At 46.9% G+C, this 23,951-nt stretch overlaps 1 protein-coding gene across 4 annotated transcripts in view; it reads left to right on the top strand.

Moving 5' to 3' along the window:
• The first annotated feature begins 246 nt into the window (after nucleotides 1–246).
• TTYH3 (tweety family member 3) overlaps nucleotides 247–23,951 on the top strand; it is an 87,267-nt gene continuing 63,562 nt past the window's right edge. For all 4 annotated transcript variants that reach the window (XM_068146659.1, XM_068146660.1, XM_068146657.1 and 1 more), the window contains exon 1: nucleotides 247–511. In XM_068146659.1, coding sequence (XP_068002760.1) covers nucleotides 389–511 — 123 coding nt within the window. In that variant the 5' untranslated portion in view covers nucleotides 247–388. The remainder of the gene's footprint in view (nucleotides 512–23,951) is intronic.

The raw sequence follows: 23,951 nt of genomic DNA on the forward strand, positions 1-23,951 counted from the left end.
AGGGCAGGGGACCTTAGAGCTGCGTCACGAAGGTAACACCGACCTGCCCTGGCCAGGAAGCCGCCGTCCCGCTTCCTCCCGCGGGCACCTGAACCACCGTGCCGGGGGAGCCCTTAGGGGCCGGGGCGGGGCGGGCCGCGGCGGCGCCAATGGGAGCGGGCGGGCGGCGCCGGGCGCGGAGGAGGCGGTGGAGCCTCTCGGCGAACAAAGAGGGAGCGAGCGGCGCGGCGGGAGGGAGGAGGCGGAGGCGGGGGTTGCCGGCCATGCGGGGCCGCCAGCCGGGGAGCGGGTGAAGAGCGAGAGAGAGAGGAGGGAGGAGAACGAGCAGGGCGGGCGGCGGCGCTCCATGGCCGGCGGCTTGGGGTGAAGTGGAGCGGCGCGGCCGGGCATGGCGGGCGTCAGCTACTCGCCGCCCTGGTGGGTGAGCCTCCTGCACCGTCTGCCGCACCTCAGCCTGCGCTGGGAGCTCACCGCCGCCGACTTCCGACCGCACGACGCCGAGTACCAGCAGGTGGGTCCCGGCACGGGGGCTCTGTGTGTGTGTGCGTGGGGCTATGTCCCTCCTGGGGTCTCCTCGCAGCCTTCCGCTCCCCCAGTCCCTGACTGTCGGAGGGGGCTCCATGCCTTAGGGAGTTCGGAGGAGGAACGGGGACAGGTCTTAGCTGGGGCTTCTCGGGTGGGTGTTTGTGGGTGCCATGTCTTCCTGTGCCGCTTGATGTGTGCCCTCCCAGCGGGGGGGCAGGTAGGGGGCTGCTGCCTAGCTAGGTCGGGGTGCGGGAAGTCTTGGTGGCCTGCGCTGGGGGCAGGAGGCTATTGCCCCTCGGCGGGGTAAGCAGGGCCCCCCAGCTGTTTCCAGCTTGTTGGAAACCCAAGTTCTTCGTGGCAGAAGGTGAAATGACACCTTGCAAGGGGAAGCAGGAGGCAGCCCTGGCCCAGTGTCCTCGCCGGGTTCCTGCTCTGCTGCAGACTGCTGTGTCCCGGTGAAGGCACCATCCTGACCTGATGCCCCCGTCCGGGTCATAACCGCTCATGGCCGAGGATAACGGCGCTGCCCAGTGCACAGCATCATCCATCCCGCCAGTCCCGCACCGCCGAGACCTGCAGAGAGGCCAGCGGTGCCTTCCCCAAACCCACTAAGTGCCTGCTGGAAAGCAGATGACTTAATGCATGAGAGCAGCGTTAGCATCAAGTGCACGGGAAGATGCTCTCAGAACGTTTGTGTGCCACTATTTTTATTTATTTATTTATTGTAAACGCTGCTTAGCCTGCATCCTGTGCTTGGTTGGCTAGGCACGTAATTAAAATGATTGTGGAGTGAATCTGTGTGCTCTAACATCTGTGTTCTCTGCTGTCATCTTGGAACAGAGCTGCAGTGACTCTGCTGCCTCGTTTTGCCACGGTCTCTGGTTTTGAAAACACCATTTTGCTTTTTCCAACATACTTGCAGTGTCCTATATACACAGCCTGCTACCATGCACATGGGCAGAAAGGCCAGGGCATCTGAGTGGTGCTTGTTTATCCTGCAAGTCAAAGGTATTAGAAGTACTTTAGAGAGCAGTATGTTTGGGCTTTTTGTTTTAGACATAGGAACAGGTCTGTGGGGTGAAGCCACAACAAAATGTGAGAGATGTGTTTAAAGAGCCATGAGGTGGATACACAGAAACGTATTTAAACCTGCAAACAAAGCGGACTTTTGACCTAACTTTCGCGTTTGGGGCTACAATTTGTTGATTTGTTTTAAGTTCCCTTGGTTTAGCAGAGTTCAAGATGGCCACACAGTGTACAGCAGATTAACTGTATTTCCATGACCTCAGAGGGTAGCAGCCTTTAAAATCAGGCATACGAGATGCTGAAGATCAGAAGTTAAGAGTTCATGGAAAGATGTTGTTGAGAGCGTGTTATCATGAAGCAAGCACTCCTTGACCTTTGAATAGGCAGTGTACATACTGGTTTTCACTTGAGTTGCCTAAAAGCATTCCTCACAAGAAGTCTGGGGTTGTGTTCATTTGTCAGAGATTTTTTTCCACAGCAATCATATTCCAATGTAAAGCCTTCTGCTGTTCTCCCCCCCCCCCCCCACCCCGGGGTAGCTGCCTTCCTCCCTCCCTCGATGATATTAAGGACTTCTTGCACAGCAGTAGATGGCCTTTTAAGTCTTGACATCATCTCGCAAGAAACTGCCTTATCAAATCCAAACCTGAAGGTCTGGATTGCTGAGGCGTCTGTCGTCAGGAGAATGGTTTGAGCAGCAGCAGCCTGGCTGCTTTTGGCGTTGGTGATGGATAGCGAGCAGGCTCCAGCAGCGCAGCCCTGTGTTATCGGTGTCGCTGGTTATATAACGAAGCTGCTGTGGCTCTGCAAATTGACTCTGGAGTTCATAGCCACGTAGATTAATTCTAATGCAGTGAAACAGGGAAACTTAATCCAGCAGTGGGAACTGTAATGCTGAATGCTCTCTCTCACGCTTTAAATAGTTCTGAAGGCCTTTTGGGTTTGAATTCTAGCTTTCCCTATTAGCTTTGTTATCAAATCGGTGTCTCTTGCTTTGTTTGCAACCTGGGCTGCCATAGCCTCCTCTCTTCTTTGGAAACCTTTCATATTTAGCAGGTGAGGTTGTAAGGCAGCCTGGAAATAAGAAACTCCACATTTATTTGTTTGGTTTTAGATAAATTTTGCACGTTTTTCTTTGTAGATTTCATTGGCAAAAATTGTGTCTGGTTTTGTCTTGTGTTCCATCAGTGGTTGATAACTTGGTTCTCAAGTATAAGCTGTTTAACTGCACACTGCACTTGAGTTCTCCATTGGCTGAAGGGAGGTCAGTGGGAGATGCCAGCTGGGAGCTTATGGGGATGGGAAAGGACAGAGTATCCCTAGTAAGATAGGGTATCTCTATCTGTAGTGAGGAAAGATTACCTTTGCTATACTGAAAATACCTTTGCATTTTCATGCCTTCAAGACCTTGGGTAGCTAGACTGTTACAAACAGGCACAGAGCAGGGCTCAGTGTCCATTCTCACTCTGAATTGTTAAGAGGAAGGAAGTTACATATCCTTCCTGATTCTTCACTGCTTCTCTATAAAAGATTTCCCCTCTCATGACCAAGGGAGAACATTGCTTTCCTTATAAAATTGTCTTCTTTAGTAACCTTTTAGTGAAGACCTACCTTTTTTGTACTCATGTTTTGAGTCTCTGGAGTTGGGGAGATTCGGGCTAGATGTGAGGAGGAGGTTCTTCACCATGAGAGTGGTGAAACTCTGGAATGTGTTGTCCAGGGAGGTGGTCGAGGCCCCGTCCCTGGGGGTGTTTAAGAGCAGGCTGGATGAGGCTCTGTCCAGCCTGATCTAGTGTGGGGTGTCCCTGCCCATGGCAGGGGGGTTGGAACTAGATGATCCTTGTGGTCCCTTCCAACCCTGAATGAAACTATGAAACTATAATAGGCTTTGAACATGTGCATCAACTAAACCTTCATTCCACTTCAACCGAAAGCAAAACACAGTGGCTTGGATTTGAGTACTGTCTTGTCACTTGTTGCTGTGCCATGTGCTCCTGCAGGTGAGGAGGCTGCTGATTTAACAGGCTTTCCACCTCTTCCTAGCAAGGATTACTATAATGCCCAAGCCACTATTCCACTGAAGCAGCAGACAGGCTATTGTGCCCTGAAACCTTTCTGGAGTGTGTGTAGCTCGCAGATAAGCACATACCACTGGTCTTTGAAGTCTAGGTCTTTGTTTTGTCTTTGGGGACCCTAGATGATGGGGGAATATTTAGAAGGATGTATATCTAATGGCTAGTTCTGCTGTTCTGTCCCCTTAGTCCCTTTGGTCAGAGCAGGCGGGACACCCACTGTGTACTGGCCTGTCTCAAGGCAGCTGCATGCATTGTGTACCAACCTACAGGGCTTCCTCCTTTTGTCTGACAGCATGAGAAATACTTATAGCAAAGCTGTTGCCAAGGGCTGAGATCAATGCAGCTGCATGTTTTGGCTCTGTACCTTCTTCACCTGAGTCAGGCTCTAAAATGCTCTCTCTTGGCATTCCTGATCTTCTCCCACAGCATATCGTGTTGCATCAGGCTGGATCAGTGTGTGTGAGTGTGGAGGAGCTGAACAGATCCTTCCCCTCTGGAACAGAGTGTTTAAAAATGTATGTGTACACGTGTGTCCTTCAGGTGCTTTGCTGGCATCACAACAAGCTGTGGACAACAGCACAACTAGCTGTTCCTTTTTTTCTGGGGGAATGGAGGTGAGCTTCAGTGCACAATGAGCTGGGATTGTGATCCTTCTCCAGAGGGATTGGCATGTTGTTGAGTCATGTCAGAGCTGCCTTCATGTGCTGCTTCCAGGACTTGCTCCATAGAGTCAGCCCAGTAGAGGATCTTATCAGACCAGTTCTCTCCCTAATCCTCTGTGACTCCTTGGGTTTGGAGATATCTTGATATGAACAGTTTTGTTCTGCCTGTGTTCTCATCTGAGTCATACTGCAGTGCTCTGCAAAGCCTTTTCATTGTGTAGTGAGTCACAAACTCTGGAGTGAAGGGAATGTAAAAATGGAGCAAAGCTCATGTTCCTTCTGACAGCATCATGCTAATACTGGTTCTGGTCTTTGTGCCTTTTCCTGCTAAACAAATAATGGTCTTACCAGGGCTGCCTACTCACTTTTCAGCTCAATTAACAGGACTAGTGAGATGGTCCTGAGACTGCTGTTGTCAATAGCTTAACCTATTTAGTAGTGTAAGTACTTGTGACCAACTTAGTTGCGTGGCACTGAATTCACTTTGTTTCTCAGGGTAAAGTTGGTTGAGAGTCTTGATGTTGCATGCAGATTACATGCTGGAAAGAAGCAGGAAAGCTGAATAGCTTTTTAATGCAGCACAACAAGAAGTAATGAAATATCTGCTGGAGTCAGGGTGTCTTTTGTACTGACAACACTTTATTGTAGCTCTTAAGTCTCACGGTGTGCTGAGAAGTGTACAGTAAACAGCAGAGAGGAAGGAAAGAGGCTGCAAAAGCTAAGCTGCAGCTACAGAGAACCTTGACTTGAGTTTCTGCTTCTTAATTGCTGGGAAATGGCAATGCTGACCCAAATCTTTGTGAATGCATGGCTTGTGTGTGAATCAGGCTAGAATAAGCCAAAATGCTTCAGCATCTTTGAAACTCTTTCCTTGCACGATTCTCATGCCTTTTCTGCCAGAGTCAGAGCTGCAACTGCACAGATAGTAGGTGTGATGGCAACTGTCTGCTTTAGAAAAAGACAGGGTGATTGATTCATACCATTTAGGATTCAGAACCATGCTAAAGAAAGCACTGATAACAACAGTATGCTCTAGCCTTTGGTTTCGAGATGGTTTCCTTAGTGTAGTCGCCCCGGAGTTTCCTATCGTACATCTCCCAGCGCTTTTGTGTTGTACCATTCCTTTGCTACTGCTGTGTGCCAAGGAGGGATCTGGCAGGGAAAGGTGCTGTGGAGGCATCCAGCAGGGAAAGGTGCTGTGTGAGCCTAATGATGCTTCCCTTTTTTCAGCTTGCAGACTCTAATCCAAAGGATGTGTTTTTGAACCTGTAGGCAAAGGTTCAGCAAGGAATTAATTCAGGCAGGTACTCTCTGGCGCTGTGAGGCTGTTTCTCTACACATAACAGCTAATGTTGTCTTTGGAAGTGTTTCTTGGCCGGAGAAACATGATGGAACCTAAACTGCCAAAAAACTTGGATTAGAGAGATTGTTTTAGAACTTCCTCTACTGTACTGGCGTCTTATTTCAATTCTGAAACCAAGAGTCTTTCTGTAAATTGGAAACATGTGTATTAGTCAAGGAGGGTGACGTGGGGCTTTTTTGTCTAGTTGGCTCAGATCCAGAGGGTAATGTGCCTTTCTTCAAGGGGTTAGGCTGAAGGCTTCTTTCAAGAATAGATGGACCCCTTCCAAGGTCTGATCAGTTATCCTGCTGTAGCACTAGTTCACTGGTATTTCCAGAAAGGTTAGGTGACCCCAGTTAGTAGGGCCCAGTGTTTTCTAATTAAATTGAAGTTGCTTTTAGGGTTTTTTTAAGAGCCTCTTATCAGCAAGCTGGTGTTGTAGTCTGACTCCTTTATTCCATGTTTGATCTGGAAGGGCCTTTACTGGGCAAGTTCAGCATGATGAATAAGTAGAAATGTCGAATCAAGACATTGTTTGATGGCTGGTTTGTTTTTTTTTTACCAAAGGCAGTATCACAGTATGACTAAGGTTGGAAGAGACCTCGAGGATCATCGAGTCCAACCTGTCACCAGACCTCATGACTAGACCATGGCACCAAGTGCCACATCCAATCCCCTCTTGAACACCTCCAGGGACGGTGACCCCACCACCTCCCTGGGCAGCACATTCCAATGACGAACAACTCGCTCGGTGAAGAACTTCCTCCTCACCTCGAGTCTAAACCTCCCCTGGTGCAGCTTGAGATTGTGTCCCCTTGCCTGGGAGAAGAGACCAACCCCTTCCTGGCTACAACCACCTTTCAGGTAGTTGTAGAGGGCAATGAGGTCTCCCCTGAGCCTCCTCTTCTCCAGGCTAAACAATCCCAGCTCCCTCAGCCTCTCCTCATAGGGCTAGTCATACAATGGGTTCTGTTGGCCATGCATCCACTCATGCAGGAACATATGGTATACAGACAGGAAAAAAAAGTCAACCTTTGCCAGCTTTCTGTCCACAGCCTTACTTTTTTTTTTGCTGACCCATGCTGTGCAGATGGTCTCCTGAGAATTGACAGTTTCTGGAAACCCTGACTGTAGTTTACCTTATTCTCATAAAAAAAAAAGAGGTAACTATTCTGAACAGATGGATTTAGCAGACCAAAGTACACACGTGGCTTGAAAGGTAACTTGGAGAAATGTGAAACACATTTTGGAGGGAGGAGGAAAGGAGGTGCAAGTGAGTGTGCATAGATGCAGACCATGCTTGCTTCATCTGGATGGAATCCTAGAAGTACCCTGCACAAAGAAGTTGTAATTGCCAGGCTTGGTGATCTTCCTAGTCTTGGGAGACCTCTGTGCAGCATGTGTTGTTCTGAAGGTATCAGTGCTGGTCTTACCTGGAAGAGCAGAACCATCAGTCTGGTCAGATGGTGGCCAGCCATTGGCATCTTGGTGATTCTGCACCAAACCAACATTTATCCCCTTAACAATCATTTTTTTCCTACATCAGTGTAACAGCTCATGTTTCCTGGTCTGGATTTATGCATTTATGACATAAATATTGGGTAGTGCAGCTCTGAGTGCTGCCTACTTCTTGCACTTACCTGTGTGCACAGCAGTGGGTTTTGATTTATAAGAATAAACCTTTATTAGAATAAACCAAACCAGGTTGGAAGAGACCTTCAAGATCATCGTGTCCAACCCATCAACCAATCCAACCCACCCAAACAGCTAACCCATGGCACCAAGCACCCCATCAAGTCTCCTCCTGAACACCTTCAATGACGGCGACTCCACCACCTCCCCAGGCAGCCCATTCCATAGCGCAATCACTCTTTCTGTATAGAACTTCTTCCTAACATCCAACCTGAACCTCCCCTGGTGCAGCCTGAGACTGTGTCCTCTTGTTCTGGTACTGGGTGCCTGGGAGAAGAGACCATCATCCGCCTGTCTACAACCTCCCTTCAGGTAGTTGTAGAGAGTGATAAGGTCACCCCTGAGTCTCCTCTTCTCCAGGCTGAGCAACCCCAGCTCCCTCAGTCTTTCCTCATAGGGCTGTGTTCCAAACCCCTCACCAACTTTGTTGCTCTTCTCTGGACTCATTCCAGCAAGTCAACCTCCTTCCTAAACTGAGAGGCCCAGAACTGGACACAGTACTCGAGGTGTGGCCTAACCAGTGCAGTGTACAGGGGCAGAATGACCTCCCTGCTCCTGCTGGCCACACTGTTCCTGATGCAGGCCAGGATGCCATTGGCCCTCTTGGCTGCCTGGGCACGCTGCAGGCTCATGTTCAGCCTACCACCGACCAGTACCCCCAGGTCCTTCTCTGCCTGGCTGCTCTTCAGCCACTCTGACCCCAGCCTGTAGCACTGCATGGGGTTGTTGTGGCCAATGTGCAGAACCCAGCACTTGGATGTGTTCAATCTCATGCCATTGGATTCTGCCCATTTGGAGGAGCTGATGTTCAAGGCCCTTACATTTTTCATTTACTTTGGAAAAAGGGAGTCTAAACAGGAACTGAAAATGCAGATGAGGGTCTCTAACCTTCAGATTGCCTCCAAAATGATGTAGCTACTTAGGAAGCTTATCTTGGTGTCCAGCTGCAAAGCCTAATCACTAGCATTCTTGAGACAGGGCTAATCAGAATCAGTTCAGTTTTACTGTCTCTTCCTTTTCTTATTCCTTTTTTCCCTTCTTCCCAGTTCTTGATGCCTTCTCAAGCAGAGGAAAAATCACACTTCAGGTTAACAAAAAGCTTTTGTTTAAATGTTGATCCAATAAAAGCAGCAGTGCTTCAAGCAGATGCTGGTGTGGATTTTTAACTCCTCTGTATTTTTCTTTATTAGGGAAAGTGAGAAATTCTCACCCAGAGGAGCATAACCCATTAGGCATGACTCTGGAGATTAAGGGTAGCAAATCAGGTGCTTTCTTCTGACTTAATCCCAGGGCTTTGAATGTGGATTAAGGAGCTGTGCCATGAATTGTCTTGATCTCTTACTTGTATTTTGGGATTAGATTTATTTTTGAACCTGTAAACAAACAAAAAAGCCCAAATCAGTCAAGTGAGACTGAGACAGACAAAAGTTATAGGCCTTTGGCACTTCAAGTTTCTTGACATATATGTCTTCAGGACAGACAATTGGAGGGGCAAGCGCCCAACAATCCTTTTTTTCCCCTTCCCCCACCCCCCCTTCATCATCATCTAGGACAAGGCTGATTTTACACCTCTTCTCCCCTTCTCCCAGCACACCTAATGATGGAAAGGCTGAAGTCCAGAGCTGATGGTTCATGCTATTCCCATTAATGTGCTGTGGCAGAGCTTGCCCAGCCAGCTCCTGGGAACGCTTCTCTACCTGTAAGGATCATTATGCTGAAGACTAAGCAGTGATGGTTACTCTTCTGAATCATTCTTTACTTTCTTTGATGTCAAGTGAATAGGCTTGGGTGGCTGCAAGCAAGCACTGAGTAAGATGGTGCTCACTTAATTTTCTTGAGATGGGGGAGAGTTAGCATCTCGTTTGCAACTTAACCTCTTGATGACTGTCAGTTCTCCTCTAGTTTCTGTTTTATCTTTTAGTAGTAAACCTTCCACCAGTTACATTGAGATTTCCCATTCCCCTTGAGTGGGTAGGAGAACTTGGCTTGTTTTCAACTCCCGGTGCTGGGAAAGGGGACGTGATGTCTGGGAATTTAATTGCTCTGAGATTCAGATGAGACTTGAGTAACATTGGGATATATCAAGCTTACCTTCTCTAGTGAACTTCAATTCCCACTTTTAAGACCTGGATAAGACTCCAAATACCCAGGGACATATTGATACATGCTGGAGAGTTGTCTCTAATAACAATAAACCCAAACCCCAGTAACCCTGCTGCTCTTTTAGCAAGGCTGCCTGTGCTTTATGGGGCTGTCATCCTAACAGCTCTTTGTTTTAACTGACAATGATGATTAACAAGACAGGTGAGCTAAAGTCAAGAAGGATCAAGCTCATGCAAGGTTTTTAGTTCTGCAGATGCATTTAGGTGACAGTCTACGAGGGGGGACAAAAAAAAGCCATTGCTGTTAGAAATCCTTCCCATTCCTCCACTTCAGGAGGTGACTGAGGCTATTGGTTGTATTGCAGTGGTGGAAAACCAGGAATTAGCTCTGTTAATCTTCAAGCCAGAAAAAGCTTTTGCTGCCTGATGAAAGGGTCTGCAGCTATCTAGTGAACAGTCACTCTAGGGCAGCACCATCCTGATAGTGGTTTTGTTGTTTTCGTTTGGTTTTCGTATGGGATGAGCTAGGACAGGGCAAAACACAGAGCACTTTCATGCTGCTGAGGCTTCAATTTCAAGCTATTTTTATTTATTTGGGTTTTTTTAAGATTTCTGGGGAATGAGCCACTTGCAGCTTTCTGAGCCTGATCTTAGAATTGTGAGCTTTAGGGTTTGGTAAGCCACAAATGTGCACGTTCTCGCAGAGTAGTCGTTTGTGTGCTTAAGGCTGCAAGGCTATTCTCTTGAAAAACAAACCAAACAAACAAAAAACCCACCAAAAAAGAAAGTGGGTTAGCATGCAAGACATGGACACAGCAGTTGGTGTAACTCGGTCACAATGCTTGTACTGATTGCTTTCTTCTGAGCATTTGGACATGAGGGTAACATTTAGAATAATGTCTGCTCTCACATGGTTATCAGGTTGCTTGCCTCAGCAGATGTAATGTTTGCCAGACTCCTTTCAAGTTGTTATTTTAACAAATGAGCATTTCTGTGTCAATAGTAAGAGCAGCAGTGTAACCAGCCAGGAGAGAGAGTTGACCCTCCCCTTCACCCCCGCTTAAACAGGAGCCGCACACTCAGGTTGTGATTTCCTCGGTCAATGCTAAATGCTTTTTCTGGCTGATAAACCTCAGAGCGGTGCCACACGTGCATGTGCATGAAAGCCCTTTGTAGTGTGACATCAGGGATGAAAGATATTGCTAATCAGCCCTAACAATGCCAGTCTTATTCGTGGGCAAGGGGAAAGGGAATGTGGGGAATGGCTGTTTCACAAATGTATAACACATTCAGGCGTGTTGTTATGCCAGTGTCGGTGTCTGTGCATGGGCACCCTTTTCAGCCTGTGAAATGCTGCTGTTCATGCAGAGAATTTCAACAAGCCTTCTATTCAACACTGAAATTCAAAATAATGCCAAAATCCAAATGGAGGCACTTCAGTTGCATAATAGTGTCTGTTACAAGGAGGACTTGGTGCAGGAGCTGATGTAATGCTCCTTAAGATAAGGCCCAGGCTGGGGGGGATAGAGGAAAGAGGATGTTGGTGAAGGAACCATTAAGGCCATTAGTAATGGTATCAAAGCTATCCGTAGGGTGTTAATTAGAAAACCTGAAGAACTGCATAGTTGATTGGGTTACAACTGTACATGGGGCAGAAATGACTCATAGCTTAGTGCTACCTTGCTTTCTCTGATGATTCTAACTGCTTTAGTGTCAAACAGCAGGCTCGGAGTGCTGTGGTGGGCAGAGTATGACCTCACCATACTTCATGCTCTTTTCTGGGGGCAAACTTTGAGTTTGGCAGTCCACTCAAGTTCCTGTGGCTGATCAACTGGTCGTTTTGCTACTTGCTTTAGCAGCTAAGATTCCTTCAGTCAACCAAAGAGGTGCTTTCTGTTGCATTGCTGGAATCGTAATGTTTAGCATCTGGGCTGTGCCTGTAGCCTTGCTGTTTAAGTGCTAGTTCTAATGGATATGTTACTGCTTTGAGGCCTCTGGCAGTTTGTTGCTCTCCTTCCTCCCTGAGCTTATGTGTAGCATATGCTTATTTCCTTCAGTTTAGGAATAGTCCTTTTTTTTAATGTCGCTTCCTTGCTTCAAGTACCTCTGTAGTGTCTTGGCCTGGCATGGTCAGAGGGGTCGTCTATGATTGCTGCCTCGTATATGGCCCCCTCTGTCCCCTTTCTCCCTTGTTTTACAGTATTCTCTCCAGGAAATGCTGAGAAAGTTGAGAGTAATGGAATTCATGAAATTCAAGCTGTGCTTCAATGAAAACGTGTTTTCAATTTCTGCCTCCTTGGGAGCCTGAGACTGAACTGTAATTGTTGGCGCTGGGTGGGGGCTGGGGCTGTGGATGAATGAAAGCGGTGGAGTCAGCGCTCTGCAGAGCCTCTCGCCCAGCATCTTACCACTGCTCAGCATTCAAAGGCTGGTGTGTGCTTTGTGGCAGCTTCAGGAAGCATTTTTGTATTCAGCTGTCCAAAGGGCCCAGGCGTTTTCCTGCTGGGTTTGATCTGGCCCTGTCAGGGTCTGAATGACAGTGACAGGTTGGAGAGGAACGTGATGGGGGAAGCATCAGCTGGGGGTGCTTTATCCCCCCCATCTCTGCTCTTGATCCTGCTCATGCTGTCCTTTGAGTGCCCTGATACTGATTAAGGGTGAGAATTATAATGGCGACTCGAAAGCCTTTGGTAAAACTCATTAATTCATTCCTCCTTTAATTACACATCCAGCCATGGGCTTATAATTTTCAGAGCCTAGGAACGTTTGCAGCAGCAGTAAGCTGTGCAGAAATTGCAGAAAGGAATGGATTTTTTTGACCAATGCAGATGTGGTGGTGCTTGGACTGGGGTTTTTTGTGAGGAGTGTGGAAGGCCATGGATGCGAATTTCAGTATCGGTTCACACTTACTGTTGTTTATCTGCTTCAAAAGAAAACCAGAAGTCATTCTGCCCCTGTACTCAGCAATGGATAGGCCACACCTTCAGTACTATGTCCAGTTCTGGGCTCCTCAATTTAATCACAGAATCACCAAGGTTGGAAGAGACCTCAAAGGTCATCAAGTCCAACATTGAGACGCTTGAACATGTCCAGAGAAGGGCAACGAGGGTGGGGAGAGGCCTCGAGCACAGCCCTACGAGGAGAGGCTGAGGAAGCTGGGATTGTTTAGCCTGGAGAAGAGGAGGCTTGGGGGAGACCTTATTGCTGTCTGCAACTACCTGAAAGGAGGTTGTAGCCAGGAGGGGGTTGGTGTCTTCTCCCAGGCAACCAGCACCAGAACAAGAGGACACAGTCTCAAACTACACCAGGGGTGGTTTAGGTTGGAGGAGAGGAGAAAGTTCTTCACAGAGAGAGTTGTTAGCCGTTGGAATGTGCTGCCCAGGGAGGTGGTGGAGTCGCAGTCCCCGGAGGTGTTCAAGAGGGGATTGGACTTGGCATTTGGTGCCATAGTTTAGTAGCCATGAGGTGCTGGGTGACAGGTTGGACTTGATGATCTTTGAGGTCTTTTCCAACCTCATTGATTCTATGATTCCATGAAATAAAGGCACTAGCTGGGAGTGTGGAGTGGCTGACCTCTGGCTGAGTCTTGCCTCTTGGTGTTGAGCTAAGAGGAAAGGGTGGAGTTGTCCTTCTTACACACACTTAATGTTTGTTTTTTCTTTTGGGAGGTGCAACAGTGTAACTTTCAAGGAGAGAAAAGAGGAAGGAGAATCTAATGGGAAGTTATGCAAACATCTTCTCTTGAAACTTTAGCAACTGAGGGGGTTTCGCTTTGGGAGCTAAGAGTGTAACAGGAGCAGCTGCAGGGTTTGCAAACGGTGCCTGTGTTGCTGTTTGGCAGTGAGGGAATGGCTGAGTGTTCTACAACAAAAATTACCAGCTACTCTCTTTTTGTTTTTGAGTCTTCAGAGACCATGTTCTGGGGCAGGTTGAGTGTTCCAACAGTGAACCTCTTGATCACTTCAGGGGTTATATTTTTTTTTTGAGCTTTTTCAGCCTGACCTGCTGCAAGTTGAAACCTCTTCAAACCCAAGGTCTTCAAAAGCATTTTAAATGCTTTGGTATTAAAGGGTAAACTAAAGGTGATGAATATAGAATATGTCCAGTGCTGCTGTAAAAATTCTCTGCGTGGGCAAGCGGTACTCTGGGACGTGCTTCCAATGCCTGCATGTTAGCAGGCAGCTCCTGGAGAAGCCCTGTGAGTGATAGTAGATGCTGGGAGCATTTTGCTGAGGTGTAAATAACAGGGTTGGACAGTTTATGCTGGCTCTGCTGTTTTTATTAGTGCAGCTTAGCTTTCGCCTCGGGCGGTGTGGGGGTTATGGGAGAAGAAGGAAGGGACAAGCTGTGAGCTTGCTCCCTCTCCCAGCAGAAGATGATGAAGTGTGGGGGTCTTGTTACCCTAATCCCCCCTTGGCTTGTTAATTCTTCTTGTCCCTATACTGTATCTTAAGTCTGAAATTCTTACTGACGCAACTGCTCGCTGTGTCACGTGTGTGTCTCACTCCGGTGCCCTTTCAACCTTGTTGGTGTCTGAGTGGATTTTGTGGCAGCTGTTAAAATTCAGTTGGCAGCTATAGCATTTCATTGCTGTTAATTTTGTTCTCGAGAGAATGTTGCTCTGAGAGACTGCTGCTGGTCTTCTTTCTGCTCCTGAATACACTCAGTGGGCACTTGCTAGCTATTGCATCTTCTGCCTGGGACTGACCCAACTCCTGATGTGCTCCTGGTGCTGAAGAGGAGTGCAGATCCAAGTTTGTCTAGGAGGTAGATCAGAATCATTTTCTGCTAATGTCAGCTACACTTTAGCTTGGGAGGAGATGTCCCTCTGGTACCACAGCAGTGACATATCAAACAGGTGAAATGTAGCTCTGCAAGTATAACCTAAAGGCAGGACTTTCAGCACTGACTTTATTAGTTTTGATTTACTTGCTGGCTTCAGTGAGAGTCATCTTGAATATTTGAAGCAATAAATTAAATTCTAAGGTTCCAAAGGAAGCTTCAAGGCCAGGCTTTGAATGCTCATCAAGTTTTCTGTTCAAACAAGGCATGTCTGTGTTTCTATTCCCTTCCAAAGTGAAGTTTGCTGCTGGATCTCTGATGTAGAGAATGCTGAGTTTTCCAACACCTGTATTTCCTACTCCCTCACACACCACCACTTCTTTGATGCTAAAACTTGTCTTATGAGCCTTCCATGCTTGGGGATGTACTCAACTGGCCTTTGATGTGCTGTTGCCTTCTGACAAGTCACTGGTCACTTCTCCTGGGAAAATAGATCCTGAGTATTTTCTGCACAGCTGCACTCAGACCTTGGTCTATGCCTGGTGAATATAGGCTAACTGTAAACAGGGCTGGATGCTTCTGGAAGCTATGATGTAGTCCTCAGCTTTGTTCTCAGTGAGGAATACTTTTTTTCCCCCCTCTTAGACCTGTGAAGCAGAACCACTGCTGTAAGGAAGCATTACATGGTGCAAACTGATGTTAACTGCAAACTAGATGTTCTTACAGTGAAAACATTAACTATACTGAGATAACAATCTTGTTCTTGGTGCATCTGTGGTTTGGATTGTGCAATGGCTCTTTGGGTTCTACTCTGGCATTTCTCTATCCCCTGATGTAGATATGTGTCCTGATGGCTGAAACTGTGCTATAGGCCAGGAAGAGTTCAGAATCATCCATCCATCTCACCCTTCTGGGGAATGGTGTTACACATTGCATGGGAGCACCAGTGCTACACTTGGGGTGCTGGCTCCTTGGAAAGTCCTGCATTTAAAGATCTTTAGGGAGCTTTAGAGACTGAAGGAGCTGGGGCTGTTTAGTTTGGAAAAGAGGAGGCTGAGGGGAGACTTCATTGCTCCCTACAACTACCTGAAAGGACATTGTAGAGAGGCTGGTGCTGGTCTCTTCTCACAGGTAATTAGTGATAGAACAAGAAGGAATGGCCTCAAGCTACAACTGGGGAGGTTTACACTGGACATTAGGAACAAAATTTTCACAGCAAAAGTGGTCAGGGATCAGAATGTGCTGCCCAGGGAGGTGGCTGAATCTCCAACCCTGGAGGTGTTTAAAGGTCATTTGGGTGTGGTGCTTGGGGATATGGTTTAGGGGTGACCTTTGTAGAGTAGGGCTCTCAGTTGGACTTGGTGATCCTGAGGGTCTTTTCCAACCTGAATGCTTCTGTGATTCTGTGATCTAACGCTCCTCCAGACCTGCTGAGAGGGGTCTCAGTAGGAAGGAAGGTGTCCTGTTTGATTCTCAGCTGCTTGCATGGAATAGAGTCTTTGGGCTATTAAGCTGCACTCCTAGCTGTCATGTACTTGTGGGGGTTGGTCTCTTCTCCCATGTAACCACCAATAGAACAAGAGGACACAGTCTCAAACTGCACCAGGGGAGGTGTAGGCTGGATGTTAGGAAGAAATTCTTCACAGGAAGAGTGATTGGCCATTGGAATGTGCTGCCCAGGGAGGTGGTAGAGTCGCCATCATTGGAAGTGTTTAGGAAGAGGCTGGATGGGGCACTTGGTGCCATGGTTTAGTTGATTAGTTGGTGTTGGGTGATAGGTTGGACTTGATGATCTCGAAGGTCTTTTCCAACCTGGTCTATTCTATTCTTATTCTAGTCTAGTTGTGGGCAGCACCCAGATAGCCTCCTTGCGCTTGTGCCCCTGGTAAACAGGCTGCCAAGGGGGGTTCCGCATTCCAGGCACGCAGGCTGCCCTGCTCCGCTGGCTCAGCCCGGGTCAGTCATGCGTCTCAGCGCCCGTGGCAGATCCCAGACGCTCTGTCTCTCTTGCTCCTGCTCTCTGAATCCTTGCTCTAGAAAAAAGACAGTAAGCAACAAAAGGGCAGTTAGTTATGGAACTTGGTTCTGTGATTTTTGTCACTTCTTTTGCCCCCATCTCTGGACTAGGGAGATGGTGTATTGAGTGCAGCAAAACAATCAGGAGCCTGGGAAAGTGGCTTGGGATGGCAGTGCTCAGCTGCAGGGCACTGTCTGGAATGGGCAGAGCTGATGACAGGCAAATCTGATTTTTCTTTTTTCTTTCCTTTTTTTTTGGTAATCTTTTTCAGGGCAAAAATAAAAGTGAAAACTTCATGCCATGCTGTTTCTTATGGTCATATTTTGTGTCTGGAAGCTACTGTTAAAGCCACTCTCATTACGTGTGGGGTGGCACTGCCATGTCCTGAAATGTGTGCCGAAACCTGCTCCTGTTCCTCCACTTACACATTTTCCACCTGAAGGTATAATCTAGTGACAATGCAATCACTTCTATAGCAATCAGCACGTCATAAACAGGATTATGGTGTATAGGAGGGATGGAGGGCACAGCATTTAGGAAGGAAGTACACCCTCATGTAAATACCCTCATTAACGTGAGGAAGAGCAAATACGGTGACACACGGGCAGAGAGCAGCATCCTCTCTCCTGTGCTGTGTGACACCTGGGAGCCATGCCACCAGGACAGGGGAGGAGGAAGAGCACACATAGAATTAATTACATAGAATAAACCAGGTTGGAAGAGACCTTCAAGATCATCAAGTCCAACCCATCAACCAATCCAACCCACCTAAACAACTAACCCATGGCACCAAGCACCCCATCAAGTCTCCTGAACACCTCCAATGACAGCGACTCCACCACCTGCCCAGGCAGCCCATTCCAATGGGCAATCACTCTCTCTGTACATGCACATGTGACATGAGATGTGTCCTTAAACTAATGCAACAGGGCCTTAAGAAGGTGAATCCTTGTTGTTGGTGAGCCAAAGTAAACCCAACAAAGAGCCTGTTACTGATCTCAAGGTGCAAGAGCAGCAGGCTTCTTTGTCTCAGCTAATGTGATTTAAACCCTGAAGGCACTAGGGACATACTGTATTCATCTCTCTTCTTGCCTTCCTTCTTTCCACTCCCCCATGAAGAGCACCCTTACCCTCCAGTCTGGAGAAGGTGAGATTTGTCTGCTGCAAAGTGGTGCATTTTTTCCCTGCTAGCAGTGTCTGGAGGAGGAAATTAAAATGCTTTCTCTTTCTAGTAAAAACTTGAGCTGGCTGTTTTAGTGTTCCAAGTTGATGGGAAGAACCAGCAAAATCAAAGCTGCTCTCCTTAGTTCCTTCTGCAGTGAAGACTAACGATGTCTTGTGATGTTCTTCTGCAGACCCATAAAGGAAAGAGCTACTTAACGTGCACACAGTTACTGCCAGAGGTATCCTGGTGGGTTTTATACTGCACAGAGTTAAGCGAGAACAGTTACCGAATGCTTCGGAAGAGTGTTTGAGCAGATGCTCTGTTCTGCTTTGTTCTGCAGTTTATGCACCACTTGCTTTCATTCAATAAAAAGCAACATGAAGACATGAGAGTTATTGCAGATATTTGCTTTGTGGCTTCAGGCTATCTTATCTGAGGGCTACTCAAAACTTCTTTCTAGTGAATTGCTCTCACTCTTCTTTTTTTGCAGTGTTTGGGTGATGTAACGAAAGGTTCGATTGCTTCAGTGAGTCCAAAGTACTGCTTGGCTCTATCCCAGAAGCTTTAACACCTGCTAAAAGGGTGAAGAATTCCTGGCAGCTGCTGCCAGCCCTTAAGTGCTGTGAAAAGTCTCTTGTCAAAGATCCAGCTTTCTGTGTAGGTTGGGAGTCAGATAATGTTCCCCAGTAACCTAATGTGGTTTGTCGGAGCAGATCTAACTCTCTGTGTTACTTCCCAAACTCCTCTTCTCCTTGGGGTTTTGGTTTTCTGTCCCAGTGAGCTGAGTTTGTGGCAAGGGATGATCAGCAATGGTGATACAAAAGAGGTGACAAAGCTAAGGAGGGCATGGCTCTCCTCTTTAGCTTCAGAGAATCTGCAGTGAATGCAGTTTTATTGCTAGTCCTGTGGTTAATGAGGTCTGTCAGCCCCACTTGATTAGAGAGTGAGCTTCAGCAAGAGGTGCTGTGAGCTTAGTTTTTGCTTCTCTTTGTTCTTGATTAGGCTGTGCTCTGAAAATAAGCTTATAAATGAAGCTTAAAATACCTATCTATAAAGAGTAGAAAGAAAAATTCCATTTAGGGAAGGGTGGACCTTATCTTTGGGAGCTCAAGTGCTAGTTGAATGTCTCGTGCAACCTGGGTTAAAAATACCTATAAAACAACTCAAACAAAAGAAAAAGACCTGCCTGGCTCCTTCTGGCGTCTTTTATGGGACAGTCCATAAACAGCCTGGGAGGTTTCTGCTTAGACATTGGTGAATCCAGCTTTATGATAATGTTCCGAGGCAGGGAAGCTGCTGATCTGCATGAGTAACAAGGCACTTGGTGCTTCAAGAAGAGCTGCTATTTTCAAATGCAACAGTTAACTGCGAACATCAGTGTAAGTATTAACTCTGGCAGTTATTATAAAGCTAAGAGATGTGATTCAGCAGTTGAGAGAGCTGGCTGAAAGTCCATCCACTCACAGTAGCGAGCTGACAGGCGCTGAATTAAAAGTAAACAAAGCAGGAGATGGTTGGCAAGTAGCAAGTAAGTAACTAAGCACCAGTTCCTGGTGCTGACCTGATGAAAACGTGTTTCAGGAACCACAGCAAGCAGAAAAGGTGAGATCATGTATTTCTACACTCAGCACTGGGGAACTGGCTTGGTGGCAGCCCTCTCAGCTGTTCCTAAGTAGCCCAGTTTTAACTTACATTGATTTATTTGGGTTTGTAATGTTTCTGTAAGCACTCTCTGGGTTTGTTGTTGTTCGGTGGGAGTGGCCAACCTTGGCGGCATTACAAACATAGTGAAGTCATTGTGAAGCATCACAAAGCATGTGTTGGATGGCTTGCATAGCTGAAGATCAGAGATAACCACAAGGATGCTCATGGCAGCAATGAGTTGCTGCTGAGTTGTCAATAGCTGTGGCTTGGATGTTGTGTGAGAAGGTTGATTAAGTATCCCTTTTCCCAAGAGTTTCCAGGGCAGGAATCTATCCTGACTGTGTTGCTTCAAAGTACTCTAGTACATGAGTGTGTAATACTGTCCGTTGGATTTCTTCTTCCATTGCTGGATCCCTTCTGGTTTCCAATTTGAATGTCAGGGGGATGCTTCTGACCCCAGCTGTGAGGTTAAAAACAAAACAGCAGAGTGCTCCTGGGTTTTCTTTCTGACAGGTGTGGAGATGTTGGAGGACAAGGCCCTGGTTTGTGTTTGCTGTCCCTCACATGACCATGTGTAGACATGGTGAGCAGGGGGTGCTGTAGCCAGGTTCTTCAGCTGGTGCTGGTGTGGCTACTTGTGGAGTCCTGATGGTGGCTGCTTACTCATGCAGCAGATGCAGATGCCATGATGCAGGGAGGTGTTCACAGTACATTTCAAGTCAAGAAGCCTTTCTCTTGAGACATATTGGGTGGCTGTGCAAGCACCTCAGGCTTGGAACTGTTAAACTCTTCAACTGTAGTGTTGTTGGCTTGTGATTTTTCAAGGATAGGGAGGATTCATCTCAAGCACTGGTTGTGCATCTAAAGGTAGCATTGAAAAGAGACAAAAATACAGAGTATATCCAGTAATTATGGTATAGCTAGCTAGAGACAAAATACAAAGAGGTTGCTGGGAAGCCCAGCTCAGGATTACTCTGAGGGAACTATCAGCCAGTTTAGGATGTGAAAGAAAATGCACTTCCTCCTCCTACTTTATAATTTTGTCCTCAGTGAATAGTGTTGCTGCTGCTAGCTGAAGGAAGGCTTCAGCATGTTTTAAGGCTTGCATGTTTAAAGGTACAGGGCTACTGCCTAGTGGGGCTGTCTATTGGTGGGAGGATGCTTTCAAAAGGCAGGAGTGCAGTGTTGAGGTGCAGAGTGGGTGGAGAAATGGGGAAAGCCTTTGCATCAACAGCAAATGTCTCAAATGGCTTATATTTCCTAATGAAATACATGGTGAAAAATTGCAAAGGGCAAGTTGATCACAAATGTGAAACCAATTTGCTTTTAGCTTGTGAAGATCACTCTTCTTCCTGGACAAAAGTCATCATTTAATGCACCTCTTCATCAGTAGCAGCATGTAAATCATGCATTGAATTGTCCTAAAAGAAGAGGGTTGCCAGGTGAAGGCATGTCAGGGTGCTGGCTTCCCTCTCTGGGGTTATCAGAAGTGACAATAGCAGGGAAGCTGTTTGCTGTTGTCTCAGTGCTAATGCTGGTACTCCAGGCCCAGCTTTGGAGCAGCAATCCCAAGTACTGAAGCATGCTCACACACACGGTTCAGCTAGCACCAAGGGCTGGGCTGGGCTGGCATGTATTGACAAGGCATGGATCTAAGCAGCCACAGCTACAGCAGAGCATATGGTGTTTGCATTTCTGCCTCTAACACTGGTCCAAGAAGTGCTCTGCTGAGAGGTAGATGCTTTGCTGTAGTTTCTTACCCAGATGTAGCTGCTATGAAAACAAATGGTGAAGGACTTTCTTCACAGGGGCCTTTTCTATCCAGGGTGCTTCAGCGTTCACAAGTTACTGGATTAGCCTAACAGAGGTGGCTTTAAGCAATGCTGATAAAGGCAGAGTATTTCCTGCTTAAAATTATGACTGAGCCACTTATAATTCTGCTGTCTTGCACATTTTTCAATCACAGACTTAATAGGAAAGCTTTGGCTGTCTGAAGTGTCACCACTTCCTCTTTTGTATCTGTTAAGTTGCAGGAGGATTTACTGCTGTCCAAGCCTGCAGCACACAGATTTGGGTTAGTGTTAGAAGAGGTCACTTTTTGTTCTGGGAACTGTAAAGCATTGCAAAATGTTTCCTCCCTTGTGCTGTGTTTGGAAAGACCATTCTTCCTAAAAACACAGAGAAATGGCTTTCTGAAGTCCAGTGTGGGTTGGAGTAGGGGGGTTGGTTTGTTTGTGGGGGTTTGTTTGATTGGTTGGTTGATTTGGGGTTGTTTGCTTTGTTGTTTGTTTGGGTTTTGGCTTGTTTTGCAGCTGCTTAGCCTCAAAGGGCCCAAGTGAAAGCTTACTGTTGTAACTTTCCTTGTAAGTTGGACAAAAGTTTTGAAGGTGCTTAAAAAGCAACACCCACCCACCCCACCCCCCTTTATGTTGTAGAAGTCCATGCAAACAAATTGACTTTAGGTTTGCTTCTCTGTAAACTGAAAATCCAAGAAATATCATATTTCTACAGGTGGGGGATGGTCTCTTCTCCCAGGCAACCAGCACCACAACAAGAGGACACAGTCTCAAACTGCTCCAGGGGAAGTTTAGGCTTGAGGTGAGGAGAAAGTTCTTCCCAGAAAGAGTAATTTGCCTTTGGAATGTGCTGCCCAGGGAGGTGGTGGAGTCCCTGTCCCTGGAGGTGTTCAAAAAAGGATTGGACATGGCACTTGGAGCCATGGTTTAGTTGTCAGGAGGTGTTAGGTATTAGGTAATAGGCTGGACTTGATGATCTCTGAGGTCTTTTCCTACCTGGTTGATTCTATGATTGTGCACAGTCTGGACCTCACTGCATGGTTTGTGCTTGCTGCCTGAATGTGTGAAGAACAAATCCATTTCTCTGCAGTGACAGATGTTTTGTTTTGCTGGCTTTTTAAACAGCCACAAATTGTTTCTGCCAAGCAGGTCATGACTGATTTTTTGTAATGTACATTGGAAATGGCTCTTGAATAACTCACAGGAGGAGGTGACAGTGCACCTTCTGCTGGGTGCTGAGCTGGGTGTCTGGATTCTGTGACAAGCTGAGTTTTGAGTGCCCTGGAAGGTGGCTGTGCTGCACAGTATCATAGAGTGGTAGGGGTTGGAAAGGACCTCTGGAGACCACCTAGTCCAACCAACCCCCTTCCCAAGGCAGGTTCACCTAGGGCAGGCCACACAGGAGCACATTCAAGCGGCTTTTGAAAGTCTCCAGAGAAGGAGCCTGTTTGCAGACAGCAGAGGTGGAGCTTTGCTGCTGCTGGCAGTCCCTAAACCACCTAGAGGTCCAAGGTTGTAGGTACCCAGTTTTTTGTTGATGAAATTCTAAGTAAAGCAAACACTAAATAAAAGTTAGTGCAAATCTCCAGAGGAAGTTGTGGTGAGGGTTGTGCAAGAGTGTGCAAGCTGCAATGCCAAGCTGTGAGCAGAGGAAGGTGTGGGGTGCAGGAAGCAAGGTTCTGAGTTCTGCTATTATCTGCAGCAGTATGTTCAAAGTCTCATTTGCAGCTTTTTCTTCTCCACAGAAGTCGTTTGCACATAATTTAATACAGAGCTGCAGCCATGGAAAGGCAGAGTATTTTTTAATGGCATCAAAGACATCTGCTTCTGAACTCCTGTGGAATGGCACTGCTGTATCACTGCTGCAGTGCTAAGTCCTGTGTGCATTGGTGGGGCTGCTTCCAGCGCCCATTTGGAGTTGATATCTGCACGTTCCTTGTTGGACACTGTTCCTGTACAAGAGAAACAAGAATTGTAGTACAGTATCCTCCCATACTGAATGTGATGTAAAATTAGGCCTGGGCTGTGGATGTTTGTCTGTGCTAGACCTCAGTGGAGAAATAATGCAAAACTCTGATTTCAGCTCTGTGCCTTTTGTTTGTGTAAATGGGACCTAATCCTGAGGGCCTCCAGGGAGGGCATCCTAAAATTGATGAGACTCTTCCACCCCTAATAAGTGTGCAACTTCAGATCCTTTAATCATACCTATCTGCTGGGGAAGCTTGTGGTTCCTGAGGTAGGAGGGTAGCTGGAACACTGTGCGCTCTGGAGCTCCTTGGTGATTAAATCAAGGCAACTGACCTAGTTGAAAGCAGGTTCGAACAGCAGGACAGAGATATGTGTGATCCAGGTTATAGTGTAACTAGCCCTGTTGCCAGGAATAAAAAGAAAAGGCAGTGCTGCTAACTGGAGGCCAAGCTCTTTGACCAGCTGCCCAGTGAACCAGGTCGAGCACCCGATCCAAGTGTAAAATGCTGTTTCTTCTTGTCAGAGGAGTTGTTGTAACCCTGTTCAGGCACAAATATGGGGAAGAAACCAAGTACCTGCGCTTCATAGCGCTTCAGCACTAAGAATCAGGTGGAACAATACAGGACACGCAAAGCTTTGTGTTGGATCTCCCTTTTGGAACATTTTGGGGTGTTGAATCAGTAAGCAGAATTTAGGAGCCAAATAAAAAGTTCCTGGCTGACTCCTGTCTTCACATGACCCCACTGGCTTTTGTCTAAACCGTAGCTGCCCTTCTTTTTTTTTTTAAACCATCATGGAAAAAGCACACTTCTGGGTTTGGTTTATAGTTGAGCTGTTTCCTGCCCTTTATGGCTGCTTTCTGGTTTGGAGTCAGAAACGCTGCTGAAATCTGATAGAACAAACCACTGTTACCACTAGTGAAAAGAGTCTGTAATAGCTTTTTATTTCTGGCTATTTTATGACCTGCAGAATTGTAGCTGAGCTTGGAATATTCCTCTTCAAGTAGTGGTATCAACCTGTCCTTTTCAGAGCTTATTCTTCTTTTGTTTCTCTCTGCCCTGAAGACCGTGCACTCACTTCAGCTTGAGCTGCTCTCACACACACAAACACTCAGGTTGGAAAAGACCCTCAGGATCACCAAGTCCAACTGAGAAC

Source organism: Melanerpes formicivorus, unplaced genomic scaffold (assembly GCF_026170545.1).
Source record: "Melanerpes formicivorus ecotype bairdi unplaced genomic scaffold, bMelFor1.0.p_v2 SCAF_14, whole genome shotgun sequence".
NCBI classification, from domain to species: domain Eukaryota; kingdom Metazoa; phylum Chordata; class Aves; order Piciformes; family Picidae; genus Melanerpes; species Melanerpes formicivorus.